General features: G+C 33.8%; 1 protein-coding gene across 1 annotated transcript in view; it reads left to right on the top strand.

Annotated features, from left to right (window-relative positions):
• Positions 1-23,383, top strand: part of CCDC73 (coiled-coil domain containing 73) — a 117,029-nt gene extending 93,646 nt beyond the window's left edge. The window contains exons 12-17 of the mRNA XM_032413939.1: positions 549-659; positions 5,491-5,625; positions 14,227-14,407; positions 15,942-17,444; positions 19,417-19,550; positions 22,838-23,383. Of these exons, the coding sequence (XP_032269830.1) occupies positions 549-659; positions 5,491-5,625; positions 14,227-14,407; positions 15,942-17,444; positions 19,417-19,550; positions 22,838-23,059 (2,286 nt within the window). The 3' untranslated portion in view covers positions 23,060-23,383. The remainder of the gene's footprint in view (positions 1-548; positions 660-5,490; positions 5,626-14,226; positions 14,408-15,941; positions 17,445-19,416; positions 19,551-22,837) is intronic.
• Positions 23,384-23,404: the final 21 nt, after the last annotated feature.

Here is a 23,404-nt window from a genome sequence, read left to right as displayed (position 1 = left end):
AAGGTTTTTTTGGGGGGGAGGGTGGTGTAGTAGTGATTATATTATGTTAATTTATGAAGTAATAAGTTAATATGGTAAATATTGAAGCTGTACTAAAAAAGTGTTAATTTGAAATTAAAAATTAAAATTGTATTTAAGGGTTTTCTAGCCAGTTAATTTCTAAAATAAACAGATATGGAAAAATGTTCTGTGGTAGTTAAAATTTTGTAGTAGAGTTAGGCTGGATTATGCTACATTTCATATTTTTCAGTGCTGTACTTTATATTACTTTTTCAGGACATTAAAACTTATGCAGTGAAACTGAATAATGGCAATGTTTTTATACCCTTTTATAGCCATTTCTTTTTCATAACCTCCCCCTATTTCCTGTTAACTAAACTATAAGCACCTTTCTGTTAATTTATGAAAATTATTGTTGAGATAGCACATTATCACTGATCTGTATGGCACTTTCAGCATGTTAGAAGCAAAGGTCCAAGCAACATAAAACACATCAAAATTCATTAATGTGGTATTGATTATTTTTTGGATAATTAATTTTATTGCAGACCCTTGAAAGAGATAATGAGCTGCAAAGGGAGAAGGTAAAAGAAAATGAAGAAAAGTTCCTTAATCTTCAAAATGAGCATGAGAAAGCACTGGGAACTTGGAAAAAGCATGTAGGTTTATTAAATAATAAAATATTAAAATAATTTAAGTAGCTGTAGACATTTAAAATAACTATTAAATGCTAAGAAAATATTGCAAAAATAATATAGGAATAAAGTCAGACACATATTCTTCTTGAACTTGTATTTCCAAGAAGTAAATGCTGTTGAAAAGCTAAATTTAATAAAACTGCCTATAATGCTTTCATGCATGAAAAATCACACATATGCATGTGTGTATATTTATAATAATATAAATATTGATATATATAATTTGAATGACTTCCCATATGTGACAAAAAAATTTATCTTTTCATAAAACAATTACATAGTATTTTAGAAAATGATTAAAATAATTATATAGGTACTATTAGCTGATCTATTTAGCTTTCCTCAACAGTTTTGTTGAGCTGTATTAAAGCCATGTTTAGAACGTGTATACAGTAGTTGAGTTCTGTAGTATTAACATTTTATCATAAAGAATTGATATGTTATAAACATAGCTGTTTCCTTAATTCCATTTATTTTACACTAAATTTTCATTTTAGTAAAGTAGATAAAAGTATGAAATGGTATAAATTAAAGTTGTAAAATATAAAGGTTCACTTTAAAGATTGGTAGACCCCAAAATTGATTATTCTATTTTAATATGTATTTTCATTTCCTTTCAATTCTTTTAAAAGAATTAACACAGTAGAAAGTCACTATGAGTTTATGAAAACTATATTTTGGGAAAGATGATATTTTGGACTATTATACTAATTATGCTATATTTTTCCTAATACTATAATAATGTAACATATTTTATACTAATATATATCCAAATACCAGTTTGATAAACATTTTCTTGTAGACAATTTTGATATAAATTGTTATATAAGTAACTCTTGAGTTTTCACTTCATTCCCAGCTAACATGTTCCCTTAATTTGTATTTTGGAGAGATCAAGTCTTCACTGATGAATTTAGTAAGATTTGTCCAAATCTCAAAAAGTATTTTGTAGTTACTTGCATCAGAATACTAAAAAATGCTTACTCTTTATAGTTTACTATTAAGCAACAAGCATAGTAATATTCATTTTAGCTTCAGCAAATTCACATTGCATCTTAACACTTCCTTCTCATTCCCGATGTTTAAAAACCATGGAAATGGTACTGTCAGGATAACGAAAACTGTAAAGTGAAAAGAGAATATACGGAAATATGTCAACCATGCCAAAAAGAGATTAGTTGCACTTAGAAAATTAAAATTCATTTTTCCCTGAGACCATAGCCATGCCCCTCCCACAAGGAAAAAATCAATTGAATGAAGAAAAATATGCATTCAGTTTCACTGGTGAGGCCCCAGTCTATAAATTTGTATGAAATTGGTTTTGTCTTAGGATTTTTTAGCTTCTACAGTCATTTCACTTCAATATGCTTTAGCACTAAAGAGAATATAGTTAAGTAAGAAAAAGCTGAGGGTGCCTGGGTGGCTCAGTCGGTTAAGCGTCTGCCTTCAGCTCAGGTCATGATACCAGCGTCCTGGGATTGAGTCCATCAGGCTCCCTGCTCAGTGGGGAGTCTGCTTCTCCCTCTCCCCTTGCTCCTCCCCCCTGCTCATGCTCTCTCTCTTACTCACGCTCTCTCTCTCAAATAAATAAATAATCTTTTTTTTTAAAGAAAAAGCTGCTATGGTTATATGTAAGAGTTTTATTGAATGGGAGGTCAGATCTACTCTTTAATTGTATTTCTATCTCTATGTAAGTTTTTCACCATTCTTGAGTGAAGAACAGTGAAAGTATTCCTACTGAGTTTGGATCAAGATGGGTTTTTAAAACTTAAAAAGATACAGACAAAAATAAGATGGAATCATACAAACGGCTATTTCCCCAAAAAACAGTGAAAGAGATATTGTACAAATAAAATTTTGTGAATATTTTTAGATAGTATAGTTAAAATTCATTGAAATATTACAAAGAACAGTGTATGTGTATCTGTTTTCATTTGACTAGTTCTATAGTAATGGGTATATATAGACAAAAAGACAATAAATGAGAATGTTCAGAAATTATTTAGAGGAGAGGGCAGGTCACAAAAGGAATTCAATTCACACCATTTATTGAGCATCTACTATGTGTTAGACATTATTCTAGGTACTGGATTTTGAGAGATGCCTAAAATACAAAGATCAATAAAGAGCTCACATTCAAATGGACAGATAACTATGAAATTGACCGCAATAGCATGGAGTGGTTTTAGTAGTAGTAACAAATCACTGTGAAAGAACAAAATAAATCTTATCATTTAGCTAAGTTGGAGAAAGTTTTAGGGAAAAGATGACACTAGTTTGGCCTCGAAAGATAAATAAGGTTTCACCAACAATATGTGCCCATTTCCTATACTTCTCTTTCCATCTTGTTGGCATTCCATTTAGTAAAGAATGGGAAAAATCATGGAGGCATGAAACTGCATTTTCAAGGGTGATGAGCAGTCTGATTTGAATAAAGCATAGGATATGTGGAATGTGACATTGGAAAATAGGTTGAGATCATCTTCCAAAAGGCTCCTTACTAAGGAAGTTGAATTTTATTTTATAAGTAATGGAAAGCCACTGAGAATATTAAAGCAGAGAAGTGACGTAGTCAGATCTGAGTTTTAGAAAAATAACTCTTACAACAGTATGGAGGATGGCTTTATGGAGAGAGACCAGCAAGAATACTGTAAATAATCTAACCTTGAACCCATGAGGGTGTGAATTAGGGTAGTAGTAGTGAGAACAGAGAAGAGGAATAGATGTAAAAAACATTTAAAAGTAGAATTGTCAGGATAGTGATATTTTTTATATAATAAAGATTAGAAGGAGAAAGGAGTCAAACATGACTCTGTGATTAGTATAACTAGTAGAATGATAATGTCATTAATTGACATAAGAAATGTGAAAGAAGAAGCAGATTTGGGAGATGAAAATAATGTGTTTAATTTGGAAGCTGTTGAATGTATAGTGCCTGCAGGACATCTAGCCTGAAATGCATACTATGCATTTGGAAATATGAATCTAATCTTAGGAGAGAAGTTGGGAGATGAGATACAGATTTAAGGTTTATTAGCATAAAGATAAAATTTCAAGGTCTAGTTATAATCATCTATTGAAGGAGTGGAGAACTATAGAAGAAGGCTAAAAAAAGAAAGAGTAGGGTGTGTGTGTGTGTGTTGGGGCAGGGTGGGAGGGGGAGCCTGGTAAGAACAGTGAGAAAGGTAGGAGGATAAAGGAAGAGTAATACCATGAAAACAAAGAAAAGAGGCTGTTCCAAGAACAAGTAGTCAATATAGTCATGCTACAGAGCTGTTAAATGATATGAAACTTGGGAAAAATCCTTTTGCTAATTTGCAGGTTATATCTGTGGGGTGGGGGGGAAATCTGTAGAACAGTGAGGGCACGAGTCAGGTTGTTAAGGAGTGATGGGAAGTTAGAATTTGAAAGTAGTCAAGTGTGGACTTTTATATTAAGAAAGTGGGAGGGGTGCCTGGTGGCTCAGTTCGTTAAGTGTCCAACTCTTGGTATCAGCTCAGTTCATGATCTCAGGGTTGTGAGATTGAGCCCTGCGTCATGCAACACTCTCAGTGGGGATTCTGCTTGAGGATTCTCTCCTTCTGCCCCTCCCCCAACCTATGCACACTCTCTCCTCTCTCTAAAATCTTTAAGAAAAAAAAGGAGAGAGACAGTAATTGGGTCAAGGAGAAAAATGAGTTAAGGCTGTCAGAAGAGCATATTCTTTTTGTAAGGTTTGTTTGTTCTAGTTCTATTTGTAAGGCTGAAGAGAACATGCTGGTATAGTGGGAAGGATTGTGAATAAGCAACAGAGAAAAGATTAGTGCTAAAACTAGGCCTTGAGGGGGATAGGAAAGGATGGGATAAAAAAACTCATGGAGAGTTGAGCCTTGGAAAAGAAGGACTTTGCACAGATAGATCTTTAAAAGGTTAAAAATAGATGAGATGAAGGGAAAGTAATAGGTGAGTTCATGTCTGTTAGCCTCTACAGGGACTCAGTGGCACTTACTTTGTCTTATATTTGAGGTTCCCAAGAAAGAGTACTCCCCCAAGAAAAAGATTATGAGATTTTAAATAGCCAGTGAAAGCCCCATTTATAGATGTAAATATTAGGCTGAAGTGTCAGTTATTTTTGCACTACTTAGTGCTCAATACTCGTCAGTCAGTTGAGTTAAGATCTGTATGTCTGATTTGCAACAAGAAAATAAAACTTCAAGAAAGTAATGAAGGTGTAACTTTTAGAGAATTTTAAAAATAATAATTTTTCATTTGTAACAAGAGGTCGGTTAATGTAGTAGTTAAGAATACAACCCATATATTTAGCTTTGGGTTTGGATCCCGACTATATCCACCTGATCTTGGCAAATTACTTAAACATATGTGAGCCTCACCTTTCTCACCTGTAAATTGGGGATATTTATGAGTATGAAATTATTATTAAGTACTCAGCCCAATTCAATAAATGGTAGCTCTCAATATTAGTAATTAGTTTGGGATCATTTTTATTTTTTTACTATTTCTAAAAGCTTGTGCTAATAAAATATCTCCATACAAAACATTTTTTTAAAAGATAGATTTATTTATTTGAGAGAGAGAGAGCACGAGAGCGGGGGGGGGGGCAGAGGGAGAGGGAGAGAATCTCAAGCTGACTCCCTGCTGAGTGCAGAGGCTAACCCAGGGCTTAATCTCATGACCCTGAGATCATGACCTGAGCTGAAACCAAGAGTCTGATGCTCAACTGACTGAACCACCTAGGCGCCCCCATACAAAACACATTTACATAACTGTTCATTTTGGTTAAATTTTATGTTAGGTTGAAGAACTTAATGGAGAAATTAATGAAATTAAAAATGAGTTATCATCACTTAAAGAAACTCATATTAAGTTACAAGAACATTACAATGAATTATGTGATCAGAAGAAGTTTGAGGAAGACAAGAAGTTCCAGGTAAAGTTCAAGTGTTTGGGGGCTACAAAATTTAAAGAAATTAGGACTATTACTGATGATTTTCTCTCTGCTTTGTATTTTCAGTGTTTCAACTTTTAAAAAATGTAGTCTGTGATACATTTTCAGTTAATTTTTGTGTACAGTATAATATAAAGATTGAGGGTCATTTTTTGGACATGGATTTCCAGTTGTTCCAATACACACATTTTTTTAAAAAGACCTTTTTTCTCTCATTGTACCTTGGTATGTTCTTTGAAAATTAGTTGATCTAATATATGTGTGGATCTATTTCTGAATTCTTTTATTATGTTCCACTGATTATATGTTTATCATTAAGTCAGTATACAACACTGTGTTTATTGCTGTAGCTTTGTAAGAAGGCTTAAATGTGGTAGTGCAAGTCCTTGAATTTTTTTTTTCTTTTTCAAAATTGTTTTGGCTATTCTAAGTCCTTTGCATTTCCAGATAATTTTTAGAATCAGTTTGTCAATTTCTAAAAGACAAGTCTGTGGGATTTTGGGTTGTGTTGAATCTGTAGATTAATTTGTGAAGAATTGACATCTTATATTGAGTCCTCCAATTCATGAACATGGTATATCTTTACATTTATTTAGACATTCTTTAGTATCTTTCTCAGAAATGTTTTGTAATTTTCATTGTGTAAGTCTTTAAAATGTTTTGTGAAATTTATCCCTGAATGTTTCATGTTTTAGAATCCTATTATAAACAGTATTTTAAAAGTTAATTTTTCTAATTGTTTCTTGCTAGTATATAGAAGTAAAATTTGATTTTTATACATTGACCTTGTATCCTGTTACCTTTTAAAATTTATTGTAATGGTAGGGGTTTTTTTTCCCCTAATTTTTGGGTTTTCTGTGTACATTATCATGTCATCTGTGAATTTAAGGAAGTTTTATTTCCTTCTGCTTTGTATGAATTTAACTTTTTTCTCAATTTATTACAGTAGCTAAGACCCTCTAGTACAATGTTGAATGAAAGTTGTGACAGTGGACTTGCTTGCCTTGTTCCTCCATTTCAGATGGAGAATTTTTAGTCTTTTACCATTTCATATGATGTTAGCTATAGGTTTTTTGTATATGTTTTCAGATTGAGGAAGTTTCCTTCTGTTCCTAGTTTGCTGAGTTTTTATCATGAATGGGTATTAAGTTTTGTGAAATGGTTTTTCTGTATTAATTGAGATAATAATTTTTTTCTTTATTCCTTTTAATATGTGGTTATTAACCAATTAATTACAGTAACTGATTTACAAATTTAAAATAACCTTGCATTCCTGAAATATGTATTTTCTTTTTTATAAATGGCTGGATGTAATTTGCTAATGCTATGTTAAGGATTTTGCATTGATTAGGAATACTGATCTGTAGGTTTTGTTTGTTCTTTCTTTGTATTCTTTTGGTCTGGTTTTCATATCAGAGTAATACTGACTTCATAAGATGAGTTAGAATGTGTTCCCTCCTCCTGAAAGAGTATTGTGTAGAATTGGTATTCTTTACTAAATATTAGATAGAATTTGCCAGTGAAGCTATCTATGCTTTTTCTTTGTGGGAATATTTTTAATAACAAATTCAGTATTATTTATAGGGCAGTTCACTCTATTTCTTCCTGTGTTGGTGTGCAGAAGAAAATAATTAACAGAGAGGCCTGTGAATGCTATCCTTAGAAAGGCCTGCTTATAAAGTTGGCCCTTGACTGACACCTGGAAACTTGGATCTGGAGAAGGTTCCCCACCATTACCTAACTGCCAGGAGTGGCTCACTGTGCCTAAACTGTTAGTCAAACATAGTGGTTTATCTGAACATCTGTTTTCTTACTGGGAGTCTGGAGTTCTAGTGCATGCTAGGCAGATAGTGCCTGCATGACCAGCACCCAAAAAAACCTTGAGCACTGAATCTCTGATGAGCTTACCTGGTGGATGAAAATTCACGCTTTTTGTCACAATTCACTGCTGCAGGGATTAAGCATTTCCTGTGTGACTCCACTGGGATGGGACTCTTGGAAGTTTGCACCTGGGTTGCTGCAGACTCCACCCTGATATGCATTTTCCCTGTGCTGTTTTTGCTTTGTATTCTTTTGCTGTAATAAATCTTAGTCATTAGTACAACTGTATACTGAGTCCTTTGACCTTCCTAGCAAGTCATGGAACCAGGGGGTAGTCTTAGAGACTTACACCACAGTCATTTTTGGTAATTTTTGTCTCTCCGGGAACTTGTCCTTTTCATCTGAGTTGTCAGATTTGTTGGCAGAGAGTTGCTCGTGATATTCCTTTATTATTACATTCCTCTCTAGGATCTGTACTGATTTCTTCTCTTTCATTTGTATTGTCCTGTCTTTCTTCTTCTTCCCACTCTTCCTCCTTTTTCTTCTTCCTCTCTCTCTCTCATTAATTTAGCTAGATTTTCAATTTTATTGGTCTTTTCAAAGAACCAGGTTTTGACTTCATTGATTTCCTTCTCATTTTTGTTAATTTACTATTTCATTGGCTTTTGCTATTAACTTATTTCCTTCATCATACTTTGGATTTGATATGCTTTTTTTCTAGCTGCTTAACTTGGAAACTTAGATCATTGATTATTGGTCTTTCTTCTTTTCTAATATAAGCATATAAAGCTATAAATTTTCCTCAAAGCATTGTTATAGCTTCATTCCACAAATTCTGATATGTAGTGTTTCCATCCTTATTCATATTTTAGAATTCCTTTTGTAAGGTTTTCCTTGATCCATCGGTATGGGCATAAACCATATGGGTATGATCTATTACTGTTGTTTAATTTCCAAGTATTTGAGAATTTTCCAAATATCTTTGTTAGTGATTTCCAATATAATTTAGTTGTGGTCAGAGAACATTTTCTATAAGACTTTATTCCTTTTAAATATAAATATATCCTTTTAAATATAAATATCCTTTTAAAAAAGACTTGTTTTTTAGCCAAGCCTATTATCTATCTTGGTGAATATTTTTTTTTTCTTTTTTTAAAAGATTTTATTTATTTATTTAAGAGAGAGAGAATGCACACAAGGGGCGGGAGGGGCAGAGGCAGAGGGAGAAGCAGACTCCCTGCTAAAGGGGGAGCCTAAGAGAGACACAGGACTCATCCCAGAGATGCAGGACTCGATCCCTGAGATCATGACCTGAGCTGCAGGCAGACGTTTAGCTGACTGAGCCACCCAGGCGCCCCTATCTTGGTGAATATTTCATGTACCCTTGAAAAGAATGTGTATTCTGTTATTGGTAGGTTGAATGTTTTATAAATGTCAGATCAGGCTGGTTGATAATATTGTTCAAGTCTTTTCTATCCCTACTGAATTTTTTGTATACTTGTTCTATCAATTAGTGGGAGAAGACTATTGAAATCTTTAATTATAACTGTGAATTTATCTTTCTTTTTTCAGTTCTCTCAGTTTTTGCTTCATGTGTTTTTAAGCTCTGTTATTAGGTGTATATACATTTATGATTGTTATGACTTCCTGATTAATTGATCCTTTTATCATTATGAAATATCCATATTTTTCCTAGAATATTTCTTGTCTTGAGATCTATTTTGTATAATATTAATACAGCTATTCCATCTTTTATGATTAGTGCTTGCATTACATGTCCTTTTCAATCCTGTGACTTTTTCTAATGGGAATATTCATAATTCCTTTATGTTGAGTAATGACATGAAGAAGTCTTTTATTTTCTCTTTGAGAACTGTTTCTTGCATTCTTTTTTTTTTCTGGTAAAATATACATAAAATTTACTACTTAAACTATTTTTATGTGTGCAGTTCAGTGGCATTAAGTTCATTCATAAATGGGCATGGTTGTGTACCAATAAAAGTATATTTCCGAAAACAGTAGGCCAGAGTTGGCCCACTGGCCATAGTTTGCCAAGTGCTTTTCTAGAGTAATTGATCATAGTCTGCTTTTAAATAATATTATGTCAAATTCTCTGATTAGTAAGAAGCTTACAATACTATATTCTCATTTTCTGCTTCCTGGTTTTTGTGGTATTTTTATAATACACTTTACTTTTACATATGTTATCAACTCCACCATATATTGTTATTTATTTTATTTTAAATTGTTAATTACCTGGTTAAGAAAATGAAGAATTAGAGAAAACGTCTTTTACATTCACTCATATTTGCCATTTCAGGCACTCTTTATTCGCTTGTGTAGATCCAGGTTTCTAGCTGGTATCCTATTACTTCAGCTTGAAGAGTTTCCTTTAATATTTGTGCATGTGTGTGTAAGCGTGCACATGTGTGTGGACATCTGGTGAGGAATTCTTCAGCTTTTGTCTGGAAAAGTGTTTATTTCTCCTTAATTTTTAAAGGGTATTTTCACTGGATATAAAATTCTAGATGGACAGTTTTTTCTTTCATTCATTTGAAGATGCTGTTCCATTGTTGCTTGCATTGCATATTTTGCTTAGGATTTATTGAATGATTTGTGAATCTGTGGAATGATAGTTTTCATCAAATTTGGTGAATTTTTGGTCATTACTTCTTCAAAGATTTTTTCCTGTCTCATTCCTCTCCTTTAATGGGACTTCAACTACACATACATTACACTGCTTGATAGTGTCCCCCAGGTTATCAGGTGCTGCACATTGTTTTCAGTCTTTTTTCTCTGTCTTCTCCTATTGGGATTTTCTATTGTTCTGTGCCCTGAAGTCCAATTATCTTTTTGTTTTAATATGTTTAATCTTGCTGTTAAGCCTATACAGTGAGTTTTTATTTCAGATAGTGTATATATCATCTCTAGAATTTGCATTTGATTCTTTTGGGGGGTATATTTTTCTTTTTATTATATTCACGTTGTTCTTTAAATCTTTGAATATTTATAATAGTTGTATTTTTTTTTTTTTTGCTAAATCCATCATCTCTGTCCTTTCTGTTTCTGTTGACATTTAAAATTACAATTCAATTGCATTAATTACAATTAATTGTAAGTACAGTGTTGCACAGTCTTCACCACTATTTCCAAGACTTTGTCATCATTCCCAAACTGAAACTGTGTAACCATTAACCAGTGACTCCCCACCTCCCCTCTCCCCAGCTTCTGGTAACCTCTAATTTACTTTCTGACTCTATGAGTTTGCCTATTCTATATATTTTATGTAAGTGGAATTGTGTAATATTTGTCCTTTATATCTGGCTTATTTCACTTAGCATGAGGTTTTCAGAGTTCACCCATGTTACAGCCTGTATTAGAACTTTATTCCTTTTTACAGCAGAATAATATTCCAGTGTATGGGTATACCACATTTTGTTTATCCATTCATCTGTTAATGACACTTGGGTTTTCACCTTTTGGCTATTGTGAATAATGCTGCTGAACACTGGCATTCAACCATCTGTTTGAGTCTCTGTTTTCAATTTTTGGGAGGTATATACGTAGGAGTGGATTTGCTGAGTCTATATTAAACCTTTCAAGAAACTGCCTTTTTTCTGTTTTAACTTAAATAGTGGATATCTTTCTAAGTCAGTAGAAATTGACATATATCACAGTTCCAATTGTATGAGTGAGATGTGCCATAATTAATTTATCCACTCCTCTATTGTAGGACATCCTTTTACAAATATCTTTGTGTACTTTTGTGATTATTTCTTTAGGATAAATTTCCAGATATAGTATTGCTGGATCAAAGAGCTTGCTTACTTATAATTTTGACACATATTGTGAGATTGCCTTCCAGAAAGATTGTTTATACTCCCACCAACCACATATAAAAATACCTGTATACCCAAACTCTGAATATTTACTTTAATCAGTTTTAATTTTCATTTTTATTTTAAACATACTTTCTTATGTTTGTCAATTATATTTATTTTGTGAGTTACTAGTTTATATTTTCCCATTTACAATTAAACATGCTCAGGTTTCTCTCATTTTACAAAGTACACATAGACTTATTTGATTCTGTGTCCATCTCTAAATACAAGTCTGTTGTCTCCCTGTAGCGTCAGGTTCAAACTCATACTCTTTAAATCTGAAAAGAGTGGTCTAATACTCTTTACTTCCATACTCTTTACTTCCCTCCTTCCCATTTATCCTTCAACATAGGGCAATCTGGCTTCAACGCTCCCACTCCATCAAATGGACACTACTTCCAGAGGACATTTTTCAGTCCCTTTGGTAATGTACATTGAAACTCCTTCTTGAATACCTTTTCTCCTGTCATATTTCACTCATCTGTTTTCTTCCTACCTCTCAAACTGCTCTTTAAAGTGGAAATAATGTTATTCTTACCATTAATTAAGCAACCACGAGTTATATGCTTTATATACATAATTGAATTTAATCTTCACATTTTCATGTTATAGATGAGAAAATAGGCTCACAGTGTTTTAAGTATTGTAGGCAGACTCTAAGACAGCCCCAAGTGATTCCTATTCCATTTATTAGTGTTCTTTTGTAATCCTCTCCCCGAGTCTGAGCTGAATTTAGTGACTTGTTTCTAATTAATAAAATACAGCAAAAGTGATATGATATCACTTCTGAGATTAGGTTTTAAGATGACTGTTGTTTCTGTCTTAGAGGGACCACTTAGAGACACCACTCAGTCTTTCTGTGCCTCTTTCTCTGAGCCCATGCAAGGTCCAGGCTATTTGCTAGAGATGCCACATTGTGAAGAGAGGCCCTAGGGGAAGAAAGGCCACATAGAAGAGAACTTAGGCACCCCACCCAACAGCCAGCACCAACTGCCAGCCATTGAGTGAGCTTTTTAGAAGCAGACCCTCCAGCCCCAGTTAAGGCTTCCAGTAATGATAACTTGCCTAGAACCTCATGAGGGACCCTGAGTCATCAAGCCAAGTCATTAATGAATTCCTGATTCATTGAAACTATGGCATAATAAATATTTGCTGTTTTATACCACTAAGTTTGGGTAATTTGTTACACAGCAATAGATAACTAATATCTTCTTCTAAGATTTCACACTTAGTAAGTACTGAAACCAGGATTTGAACCCGTATTTATCCAAGACTACAAAGCTCCTGGTAACTACCATACTGTTTTTGTCATTCTCCTTTGCAGATTTTTCCTTTGCAAGTTTCTCTTCTTCTGCCTCATCTGTGGATTTCATTAGCATTTTATCCTTTACCCTCTTTTTTCCCACAAAATATACTCTCACTAGTCTCATCAGCTTGTACATCTTCAGTTGCCATCTGTCTACCAATGATTTTCAAATTTACATTTCCAGGTAAATTTTCTCATAAGCTCCGGATTCATAAATCTGGATGTTCATTAGACATCTCCACCTTATTATCTTACTAACTTTTCACACTAAGCAGGTTCAAACAACCCATGACATTTTCATCCACACCTGCTACTACTCCTGTTTTCTAGTTGAGTAAATAACATCCACCAGTCACCTACATACCTAACCTGAACTCTGTGAATCAATCTTGACTCTCTTTCATATCCTATCATTCATCAAGTCCTGTTTATTGGCTCATAAATAATTCGTGTATCTATTCAGTTCTTCATCTCTAATGGTATCGCCTCGACTATGGCACTATCGACACTCTTCTGATGCATCTCTCTGCCTCATGCTGTCTCCCTTTAATTCAGTATTTTTCAGACTTCTAGGTGCAGCCTATTAGTGGTTCATGGAAATTAGTTTAGTGGTCTGTGACCAGCATTCTTTAAAAAATGAAATAAAGTAGCATAGAAAACAATGTAATCTCATTAAGAGTAGATATTTGGTGTGCTGTGTTGTAGAACATTTATTTCTCATTGCAGGTTTTAATCAATGAAGTTTAGAAAACATTAATCTATTCTTGATGCTGCAGCCAGAATGGTCTTTCCAATCAGATCATGTTTATTACCTTGTCTAAAACCCTTCAGTGACTTCTCATGGTATTCTTGGAACTCCTCCACATGCTGTATTTGGCCCTTAATGACCTGGGCGTAGCTTACCTCAAGCATCATCTCTCTCCATTCTCCCAGCAATATAAGCTCTAGCTGAAATAAATCCTTAGTAGTTCCATGGAAAGACTATAATCTTGCTTGCATTTAGCATCTGTATATGCCATTTGTTTTCCCTGGAGTGCCTCCTTATCCTCATCTAGATTATTCTTTTCCTATCTTCCTCCTGGATTGTTTTTTGACGCTAGGGTCTGTAGGTTGCTCATCATTGTATCCGAAAGCTTAGTGCAGTGTTTCCATGGAGTATGTGCTGAATATGTACAGGGAATAAAAGGATGTTGAATTGATTCACTATTTTAAAGATACATAAAAATACAAAATACTTAAAACAATTCGCTAGCCACGACTACCTTGCTTTTAATAAAAGAGTGGTATTTTATTACATATAATGTGTGAGATTACATAATAATGTGGAATGCATGTTGAAAACCTCAAAGGGTCTCAATTTTGTTTAAATATGATAAACTATACAAAATGAGGTTAAACTGATCTTGTTACAAAGAGTAGTATATTAAATTTAGCAAGTCATTTGGCTTGCAAATAGAAATTGCTGAATGGTTGACCTGAAACACAGATTCTTTCATCAGCAGAATTTGTTCAGATGTCTTATACTACTTAACAATATGTTTTACATTAAAGGTATTTTTTTCCATTTTACATTAGAATATTCCAGAAGTAAATACTAAAAACAGTGAAATGTCAATGGAAAAATCAGAAAACATCATCATACAGAAATACAATTCTGGGCAAGGAATAAAGAAAGATACTTTGAGTTTTTGTTCAGATACTAACTACAGAGAGGAGGAGAAGAAAGAAGGTCCATTTATAGAAGTCATTATAGAAGGTAACCAGTTTATTGCTATTTTCTAATTTTATATATTGAGCACCCCCCCCCCCCCCCCCCCCGCCCAAAATAAAGGATCTGTCAAAGTGCTGTGCTAGGCCATCTATGGAATTTAGGGGAATATCAGTTACAGTCTTTGCTTTGAGAATCCTGTACTATATTTGAAGAAACACTTTTTCATTTGTATATGTCTTAAGACAGGCCTCTTTTGAGCTATTCTTTACAGTCAGTATTTTTGGGGAAAATTCTGTTTCTGTCTTATCATTTACTCCATGGCTTTTTGCACTGTTTTCTGCATTCACTGCTTTGTGGAGTGTGTTCTCTGGGATACGAATAACCTTCTGATACCAGACCTAGAGCACTTTTCTTAGTTCAGATGGCCTTTCTGTAACCATTGAAATAATTTACTAATTTGTCCATCTTGAAAAAGAATTGTTTATAAACACCATAAACTTAATTGTATGAAGGTTTTCAAACCTAGGCTGAACAACCACTTGGTGGAGACGTTGTAGAGAGAATGAATGGACTAAAGCCCTTCAAGTCCTGAATTTTGTATTCTAAATTTTAACCATATGGAAATTTTGAAATCTATGGTTAAAACCCAGATGAATAAAATATGTGTCTTAAGTATTCTATACATTTGCCCAAAAGTATCTCCAAACTTTAAAATACTTAGAAGGTAATGAATAAAAAAGTGATGATTGTCTTGAAGAAACAGCTAGCAATTCTGGATCCTGTAGTTTAAAAAGAAAACCACAGGCCTAAAATGGAGTCTCTCGTGTTAAGAACCTCATGTCAGCAAACCAAAACTTAATACCTAACCAAACTGCAGCTTCAACCCCAGGAATGTAACCTTTAATCAGTCAACCTGGAATTTCCTAGTCGGCAATAAGAAATCCATTGATAGACCTCTTCCTTTCCCCTTAGGAGGGCGACCTTGCCTAAAACAATGTATTCTTTGCTAATAATTTCCTTTTTCCACTCATTCGCTACCTTTAAAAACCTTTCCTTTTCTTCTGTAGCTCACTGGGGCTCTTTTCTCTTTGCTAGATAGGATGCTGATTCAATGAATCATTTAATAAAACCAATTAGATCTTCAGATTTCCTTGGTTAAATATTTGTTTGACAGTAGTAATAGAAATTAGAGTCTAACTTGTTAGGATAAATTCATTTTTATTTACTTGGCTGTGTGTTTACATGGAATTGTACTGTATGCTCAAAAGGAAGTGTAACAGACTAGAAAACTAAAAACCATTTCCTAATACCCTCAACTTACTTCCCTCTTTTTAAACCAAAAATACTTTTGCTGTTATGAAATAAAAATTTAATATGAGTAGAGCCAAATATTTAGCATGCTAAATATATATTATGACCAAGGGAACTCAGTATTTAGTAAAATTGGTATAATGTTTGTGTAATGGCCAATGAAATATTTAAGGCTAAATATGTTTTTACATAAATAGGTAATACATTATATCTTATAAAAGCAGGTTTTAGTGTATAATATAAAAATACTGTGTTCTCATCATGACAGATTTACAGCTCTTTGAAAAAAGCTCAAAGAATGAAACTGATCCTGCTATATCTCAGGATAAAAATCAGAGTGAAATCTCCCTAAGCAAAACCCTTGGCACAGAAAAAGAACTAATTAGTCAAGGACAAACCTTGAATGTTACTGACTTTAGAAAAGCAGTTACTTCAGAAATAAAAGACAAGGTGGGTTCGGGAAAAGACAATGGATGTACAGAATTTAAGTCACCAAACAATTCTTTTTTAGTGGCAGATAGATCAATAGAAACAGAAAAGATACGCCTAGAAAGAACTGAAGGATTCGATCTTCACCATGCAGATGTCCATCTGGAGGTTGAAAATAACAGATCATCTAACAGTATCTTAAGTGAGATGATGGCTCACCATACAAATCAAAAGAAAGATGTTTCTGAAGATGAACCATTCAAACAATTCAGATTGCTTCCAGGGATTCAAGAAAATGCCACAGAGAAGGAACTTACAAATAGTGACCAAACCAAAGCAGATCTGGATTCATCTCTAAATGTAAAAAAGAATGCTGTTCAGTGTCAGAAATACAGTTTACAGGAGTCAAGTAATGTTATGTTAGATGATAAACAATGTAAAATAAACCAGATGCAACTGTTAAATACAAAAAGTGAGTGCAGTGTATTGCCATTTAAACAAACTTCAGTTTTTCAGCAGATCTGTAGTAATACTTCAGAGAAACCTGAACTAACTATTCCCTCTGATACAGCAACTAACCACCCCATTTCATCGGCTGCTTTCAGTGAGAATTTGAACATACTTAAGAATTCAGATAAAAATGTTAATATTATGCCTATGTTGGTGAAACCCAACTCCAGCCCTAGTGAAAGAACTATATGGAAAAATCTGAATGAGATGCACACTAGTCAACTGAAGAACTGTTTGGGATATTTAGGAAACAGTGCAACCACTTCCCATCTTCAAGTTAAAAATGAGAATATACATACTTCACAAGCAAAAGACATGAAAACTGCTGTTCCTACGCAAACTTCCACAGAAATACAGTTTTCTAATAAAGAGAGTCAGATTGATGAGAATCAGATAACTGACGCCACAAAAAATGACCTCTTCCTTTTTGTGAATGTCAATGAAAGACAGCATTCATTGTTAGATAATACAGAGAAAACAGAGTCATTAAATGACATCGTTTCAGGAAAAATTTACAGTGAAGGACAGCTGGAAGAATCATGTTCATTTCACATAAAGCCATCTGGAGATTTAGTAAACAGAAGTGGAAGGTCAGCCTTTGATCTTTCAACTTCAGATAAAAAAACTGAGAAAATTCCAGTATATGTGAATTTCTTAGACCCTAGTCCTTGGTCAAAAGTAAATCAAACTAAAAGTCAAACACTGAGCACTTCAACTTCTAGCATTCCTTTGTTGAAGGAGAGACCAGTAGGCCCATCAGAAAACAAAAATATGGTTTCAATGACACTTTGTAAAAACGATGATGATGATATCAAGAAGGATATTGGACCAGGTAAGAAAACAATGTTTATGTTTTCTTTTAAAATTTGAATTTCTACTCCTTATTCCTGATAAAGGGGCTATTTATGTTTAAAATGAAACCATTTAAAATGTATTTTTTTTTTTTTACCTAAACCTAAGATACTCTATACATGTATATATGTAAAAGTAGGAAAGGTTTTATTTAAATGAGGGGATTTCTTTTCACCTAAATCTGAGCCGCTAATAGCAACATGTGCAAATGCATACTGGAAATTAAAAAAAATTTCACCAAGAAACTGGAAATAGCAGAAACAACCACAGGTCCAGGTCATTAATTTTAAATTAGCAACAACTATCTAATTGGAGTCTCGCAGTTAAGGCTTCTGCCGGTGGGCACGTTTATTCCTTTTCATTCTATACTGAAAAACTTCCCTTATTTTCTTCTCCCAATTTTCTCCCTCTTTCCTTGATTTGTCTACTTCTAGCTTCCCTTCACCAGCACTAGAATCCAGCTTTCTTCATTTTATAAGCACTGTTGAGGTGTAACATTAATACATTTCATATCATTGATATTTGTAACTCAAACACTTTAAACGGGATCCCTTAGTTATGTACCAACATTAAAACATTCAGATATCCAACATTTCAGAGAATAGTGTATTCTAACCACCACATGAAATAAGTGTCCAAGTTTTGCTTTATAAAAATACTCTAGAGTAAAAAATAGGGGGAGAGGTAAATGGATGAATACATAGGACTTAACATTGATGGGTGTTTAAGCTGGGTGATTCCTAAGTTCATACTCTATTTTTGTGTTTGAAATTTTTCCCACCAAAAATATTTAAAAATAGAAATATACTACATATCACATATAAATGCTGTACAGATGTAACTTGAACAATGAACAACAGTTTAAGATTATCATGAAAAAAGTTTGCTCTACTAAAAGCAATCTCATATGAAAGTTATTGAGGTTGTTAAAGATATTCTTAGATTTTAAGGGAACTTTAACAGTGTGCTTTTAGACCCATTAAAGAAATGCAGATTACAAGAAAGCTTTGAATGGCCCTCAGAGCTACTGGATTCTTTAAAAAAAGGCAACTGATAGAACTTTGAAGAGAAAAATTGGGAATTAAAAGCAAAATAAGCGTATCAGGTTTACTAGCATAAATGGAGAGGTAATGCAGGGAAAAATAGAAACCACCAAAATACTGTAAAACCTCATTTTGCACACTATAATTTTCCTAATAAAATAAAATGTATTAACTTCAGAGTGCATTCATCTTGAACCTGTTGAATGCTGCAGTGAGGCAAGTGCTGTTAAGGCACTAGTCTCATGTTTACCGTTTTCTCACAAGGCCTTTCTTGTAAGTTAAATCTCAATGATATAAATAAGTAAGGATGGAAAGGGAGATCTAAAATTCTGTACAAATTCAACTTGTAAAATATCCACTCATAAAAGATACAGGTATCTTTTAACCTTCAAAGCTGACATGTTTCTCTAAATCATTTTTATCTACTTATTAAATTCCAGTGACCCCTACTAGTCAGCCCGTTTGTTGTGCGTCTTACTGTGGCCAGTTTCTTTCTATTTTATAAATCTTTTAGTTGGTTCAGACTTTTTCCCATCAATCTTAACTGTTAAGATGGCTCATTTAATATGTTTACATCTGTGGCAATGCAATAACCAGGGGAATTAAGGTAACATTTTATGGAAGTTATTCTCTTTTAGAAGATATTTATACCGTTTCACTCATTTTAGCATGAAACCAGCACGTTCTAGAAAGTAGCAATAAAATTATGTTTTCTGAAATGAAATGCCTAATGTATATTAAGAGCAAAGTGAACGAAAACTACAAAATGTTCAAAGTAAAAACAAAATAGAAATTGTTGCTTTTTAAATAGAAAAGCATAGATAGGATCAGAGAAAAACAAGTTCAGTCACTAAAATGAGTGCCTGGAGAATAAAATTCAGTTGTTGCCATTTCCTCTTTGTCATCCAGATACTACCAGCATTAACAGAGTTGCTGACACTTTGAATAACTCGAGTATCCATCCAGATCCCAAGGGAGAGCCCAGTGAAGAGAGGAATGCAACTGCAAAGACTTTTTACGATTCTTCTTTTCCCACAGAACACGTAAGTCAATTAAAAATATTGCCGAGCAGACCTTAGTGAGCTAATTCTACAGATATGTGTAGAACTGTATGCATCTGGATGCTTTAAGACCTCACTGATCTCCAAAATAATATCAAGAGGGCAACATGGCACCATTTTTCACAATTAAGGTTGATGGAAAACAGCAGGAAAAAGTCACAGTGTATAAATCAAATAGATATAACCCAGCCTGTTTTGGGAAGGACAGCGTGAGGTAGTGTATTATGTATGTACTTTTATTTTTTAGTCACCTAAATTTAGGAGTAGTGGCATTTGGGCATTTAAAATTTTATCTTAATAAAAGATGCCTCAAAATAATGCAATCAATTAAGTTCCATTGTTCTTGATAGTGCTTTTAAGTAATTACATCATTTTGGGAAACTACTGCAAAGAAAGAAATTTAAATTATTTCCATAGTTAGAACACAGTATGCGAAGGGATCAAATATCCTTAATATATGTGATATCAAGTATGGATGTATATATATTTTAAGCAAAGTATTTGTAGAGATTACATGGCTCCACAAGTCCATTTGTCATATGACAAGCAACTAACTACAGCTGACCAGTTTTTTGGCAAAATTTACAAGTTATTTTTATCTCAGAGTGCAAAACTTGAGCATGAAAAAGCCTGTATTGTTCAAAATCTTAAAAACAGGCAATTACAGGTGTTAACTGCTAAAGGGTATAACCTAAAAAGGTTAGGAAAGATTACTTACAGAAAAAAACCAAGTGCACAGTGACAAATTTTAAAGTCACTGTATATTTTTTAAATTTTAGAGGTACACATAAACTTTCCCTTAGGACCTATAAAACAAAAATTACAGCACTAACACAGCCTTAACAAATAACAGCTTTTAACAATGTATTTTATTTTCCTTTTTAAATTAAGTTCATTTAAATTTTAAAATGAACCCCAGGCTGATATAAAGAAGACTGGTAACCTGGCTGGGGGAAATTTTACACCAAAGAGTAGATCTTTTAGGCAGAAAGAGGAGATACAGAGGTAATGTGATTTTTAAAAGGAACTGATAGGAAAGGAAGGAGCAAAGATATGTAGCAACATGTCTGGAATGAGAATTACTGCTGTAGGCTGCAAAACCTCAGTTAAGCCAAATATGACAAGTTGTTACGTGTAAACTTTGACACTACATCTTGTTTCTCCAGCCAATCCCTGCTCCTGGCCCTCCCACCAAGTAGGTAGTTAAGGGGAAAGAAACTAAAGCAGGTATGTGTAAATGTCTCTTTTCTCTCCATCATCAAGATAAAGTCAAGGATTCTGGAAAATTAGTAATTTGAACCTGATATCAAATGCACCAAAATGCATCAAGCATTGTGAGAGACCCCATTAAATCATAAGACCATCAGTCAGTTTACCTCAAAATCGGCAACCTAAATTTAGATTTGATACATTTCTCTAGATCTATTCTCTATATTGCATGACTTACTTTCATTTTGGCCCTGTGAGCTAAATGATATATGTTGGGTACTTACATGCCATACATTATCAGAAATACACATTTATGCCCATTTTTATCCATTACCAGTTACTCTACAACAGCATTTTGCAACTAAACAGTGCTGATACTTTCGTTTTCATCTGTTACTTCACAAGAACATAGGCAATCAACTATGAACACAGCATCACCACAAGGATCAGAGGCTAAGAGTTCAAGGGGACTGTGGCTGACTGTAGAATTCTCAGGAGCCAAGCAGACCCATCCAAAAGGAGCAACCCTTAGGGAACTGAGGTTAAATGTAAACATTTAAGCTCACTGAAATATTACTACTATATAATCTCACTTTGAAAACAATGTTATGCATGTGCCACCTTTTCCAGTCTAATGGGGAAATTTTAATGTAAGATAATACTCGAAGATCTTCACAAAGATCTGTAAACAAATTATATTCATTATAGCCTAATTTACAACAGTAAGCATTTCCCAGCAACTTAAATGTTCAACATATTACATTATGGAATATGGAATATAATGGAGCCATGTTCTTAGACTTTTAAGAACAGAGGAAAATGCTATAAATGTTCTAAACACAGAATAGAAAATACAATTATCCAGATTTTAAAAGTATACACACACGAAGAGACCAGAATATTTACATCAAAATGTTTAATGGTAGTTGAGATTTTAGGTAATTTTAATGTAATTCTTACTAAAATATATAATAACCTTTTACCAGATTTTATCTGGAATCAGAGAAGACCATTGAAGATTTTTTTTTTTTAAGAAATTTTGTGCAGCCACTGACAATGGTTTATGAGAAATTTTAAAGAACTACGAAACAGCCCACAGAGGGAAAAACCAAGACATAAAATTCTATAGAATGATCAAATATGCTAAAAATAGAAAAAAAGACTAGTAGCAAATAATACCAAAATGTTGACCGTTCTCTCTGGATAGATCACTAGTGATTTTAGTTTCTTTATTGGAAGTTTAGATAATAGAGGAAAAAGTATAATTATTATCAGAAAAAAAATCTTAAAATGAAAAACTCACAATACTGTGTTAAAAAATATGACCCAATGCAGTGCCTTGGAAACATGCCAACTTCCAAATACCTCACTGCTCTTTCCTGTCTGTCCAACAGTGGTGCTCTGAAGCAGGAGAGGAAACAAAGTAAAAGGCACTTTCTATATGGCAGTCTACCTCCGTTAGCATTTTGTTTTTTAAAGATTTTTATTTATTTATTTGACAGAGCTAGATAGCACAAGCAGGGGGGACAGTAGAGGGAGAGGGAGAAGCAGGCTCCCCGCCAAGCAGGGAGCCCGATGCGGGGCTCGATCCCAGGCCCCGGGATCATGACCCGAGCCGATGGCAGATGCTTAACCATCTGAGCCACCCAGGCGCCCTCCTCCGTTAACATTTTTAATTTTCCCCTGGCTTTGATAGAAGATACCAAACATAGACATGTTTGGGAGGGGAAGAGGAAGGAGTAGCAGACAAAACAGATTTTGATCTGCAATAGTTTTAAATATCTTTTCTTTCAGTGTAGGCTCAAGACCTTTTAGAAAATGTTCATGGTATCCCTGGACTTTACTAGGGATCTTAAGGATCTACTACATAGGCATGAGCCTCCAGGTGCACATTTTATTGTTTTATGCCAAATTAAGTTGTTGAAAATTAGTCAAGAAAAATGATGGCTTTATCACATACTCATAATTGCAGGATTTTCTTTTAACAACTCTTATTGATGACTTTAAAAAAAAAAACGAGCAATTTCAATGGTAAGGAAAACAAGTTTGGTCTTTTCTAGGTGAAAATAAAGCCTCTGAAATCAGTTCTGCTCCAAAGCCATTTTCAGGCAACCAAGATTAAAGATCCTACCGATGTGGCTGCACCTTCTACTATTGAAGATGACTGGCAGAGCCTAGTAACAAATCAAATTAACGAAATCGAAAACTCCCTAAGCTTAGAAAATGACAACCAACCTAAGAAAAGAAAAGCAGAAGAGATGTTGGAAAAAATGACAGATTAAAAGAATGTTGATAAATGCTTTCAGTGGTGAACAGAGATTTAATTGAAATATCAATAAGGTTTTGACTAGAACAAAATGTTGCACCTAAAGCCTTACAGTTATACTCTTCCAATTTCTTTTGATGTGATGAAATTATACTATTATGTTTTTACAAATGTTTCATTTAAGATAGCTAAGATGGCTGTTGTTAGCATCCAATTCCCCTAAATTAAATGTGCTTTCCTCCATATATCCTTTCATCAAAGCTCTTTGCTGCACCCTGAACCCCCTTCCTTGCGAACACAACTTATGAAATATACAAGATAGATAGTGACCCTTTGCAACTGATTACTTTGTATCCTCTGA

The sequence above is a fragment of the Phoca vitulina genome, unplaced genomic scaffold (assembly GCF_004348235.1).
Source record: "Phoca vitulina isolate PV1807 unplaced genomic scaffold, GSC_HSeal_1.0 scaffold16, whole genome shotgun sequence".
Lineage (NCBI taxonomy): Eukaryota > Metazoa > Chordata > Mammalia > Carnivora > Phocidae > Phoca > Phoca vitulina.
Note: the sequence above shows the minus strand (reverse complement) of the source record. Positions and strands in the feature narration are given on the sequence as shown.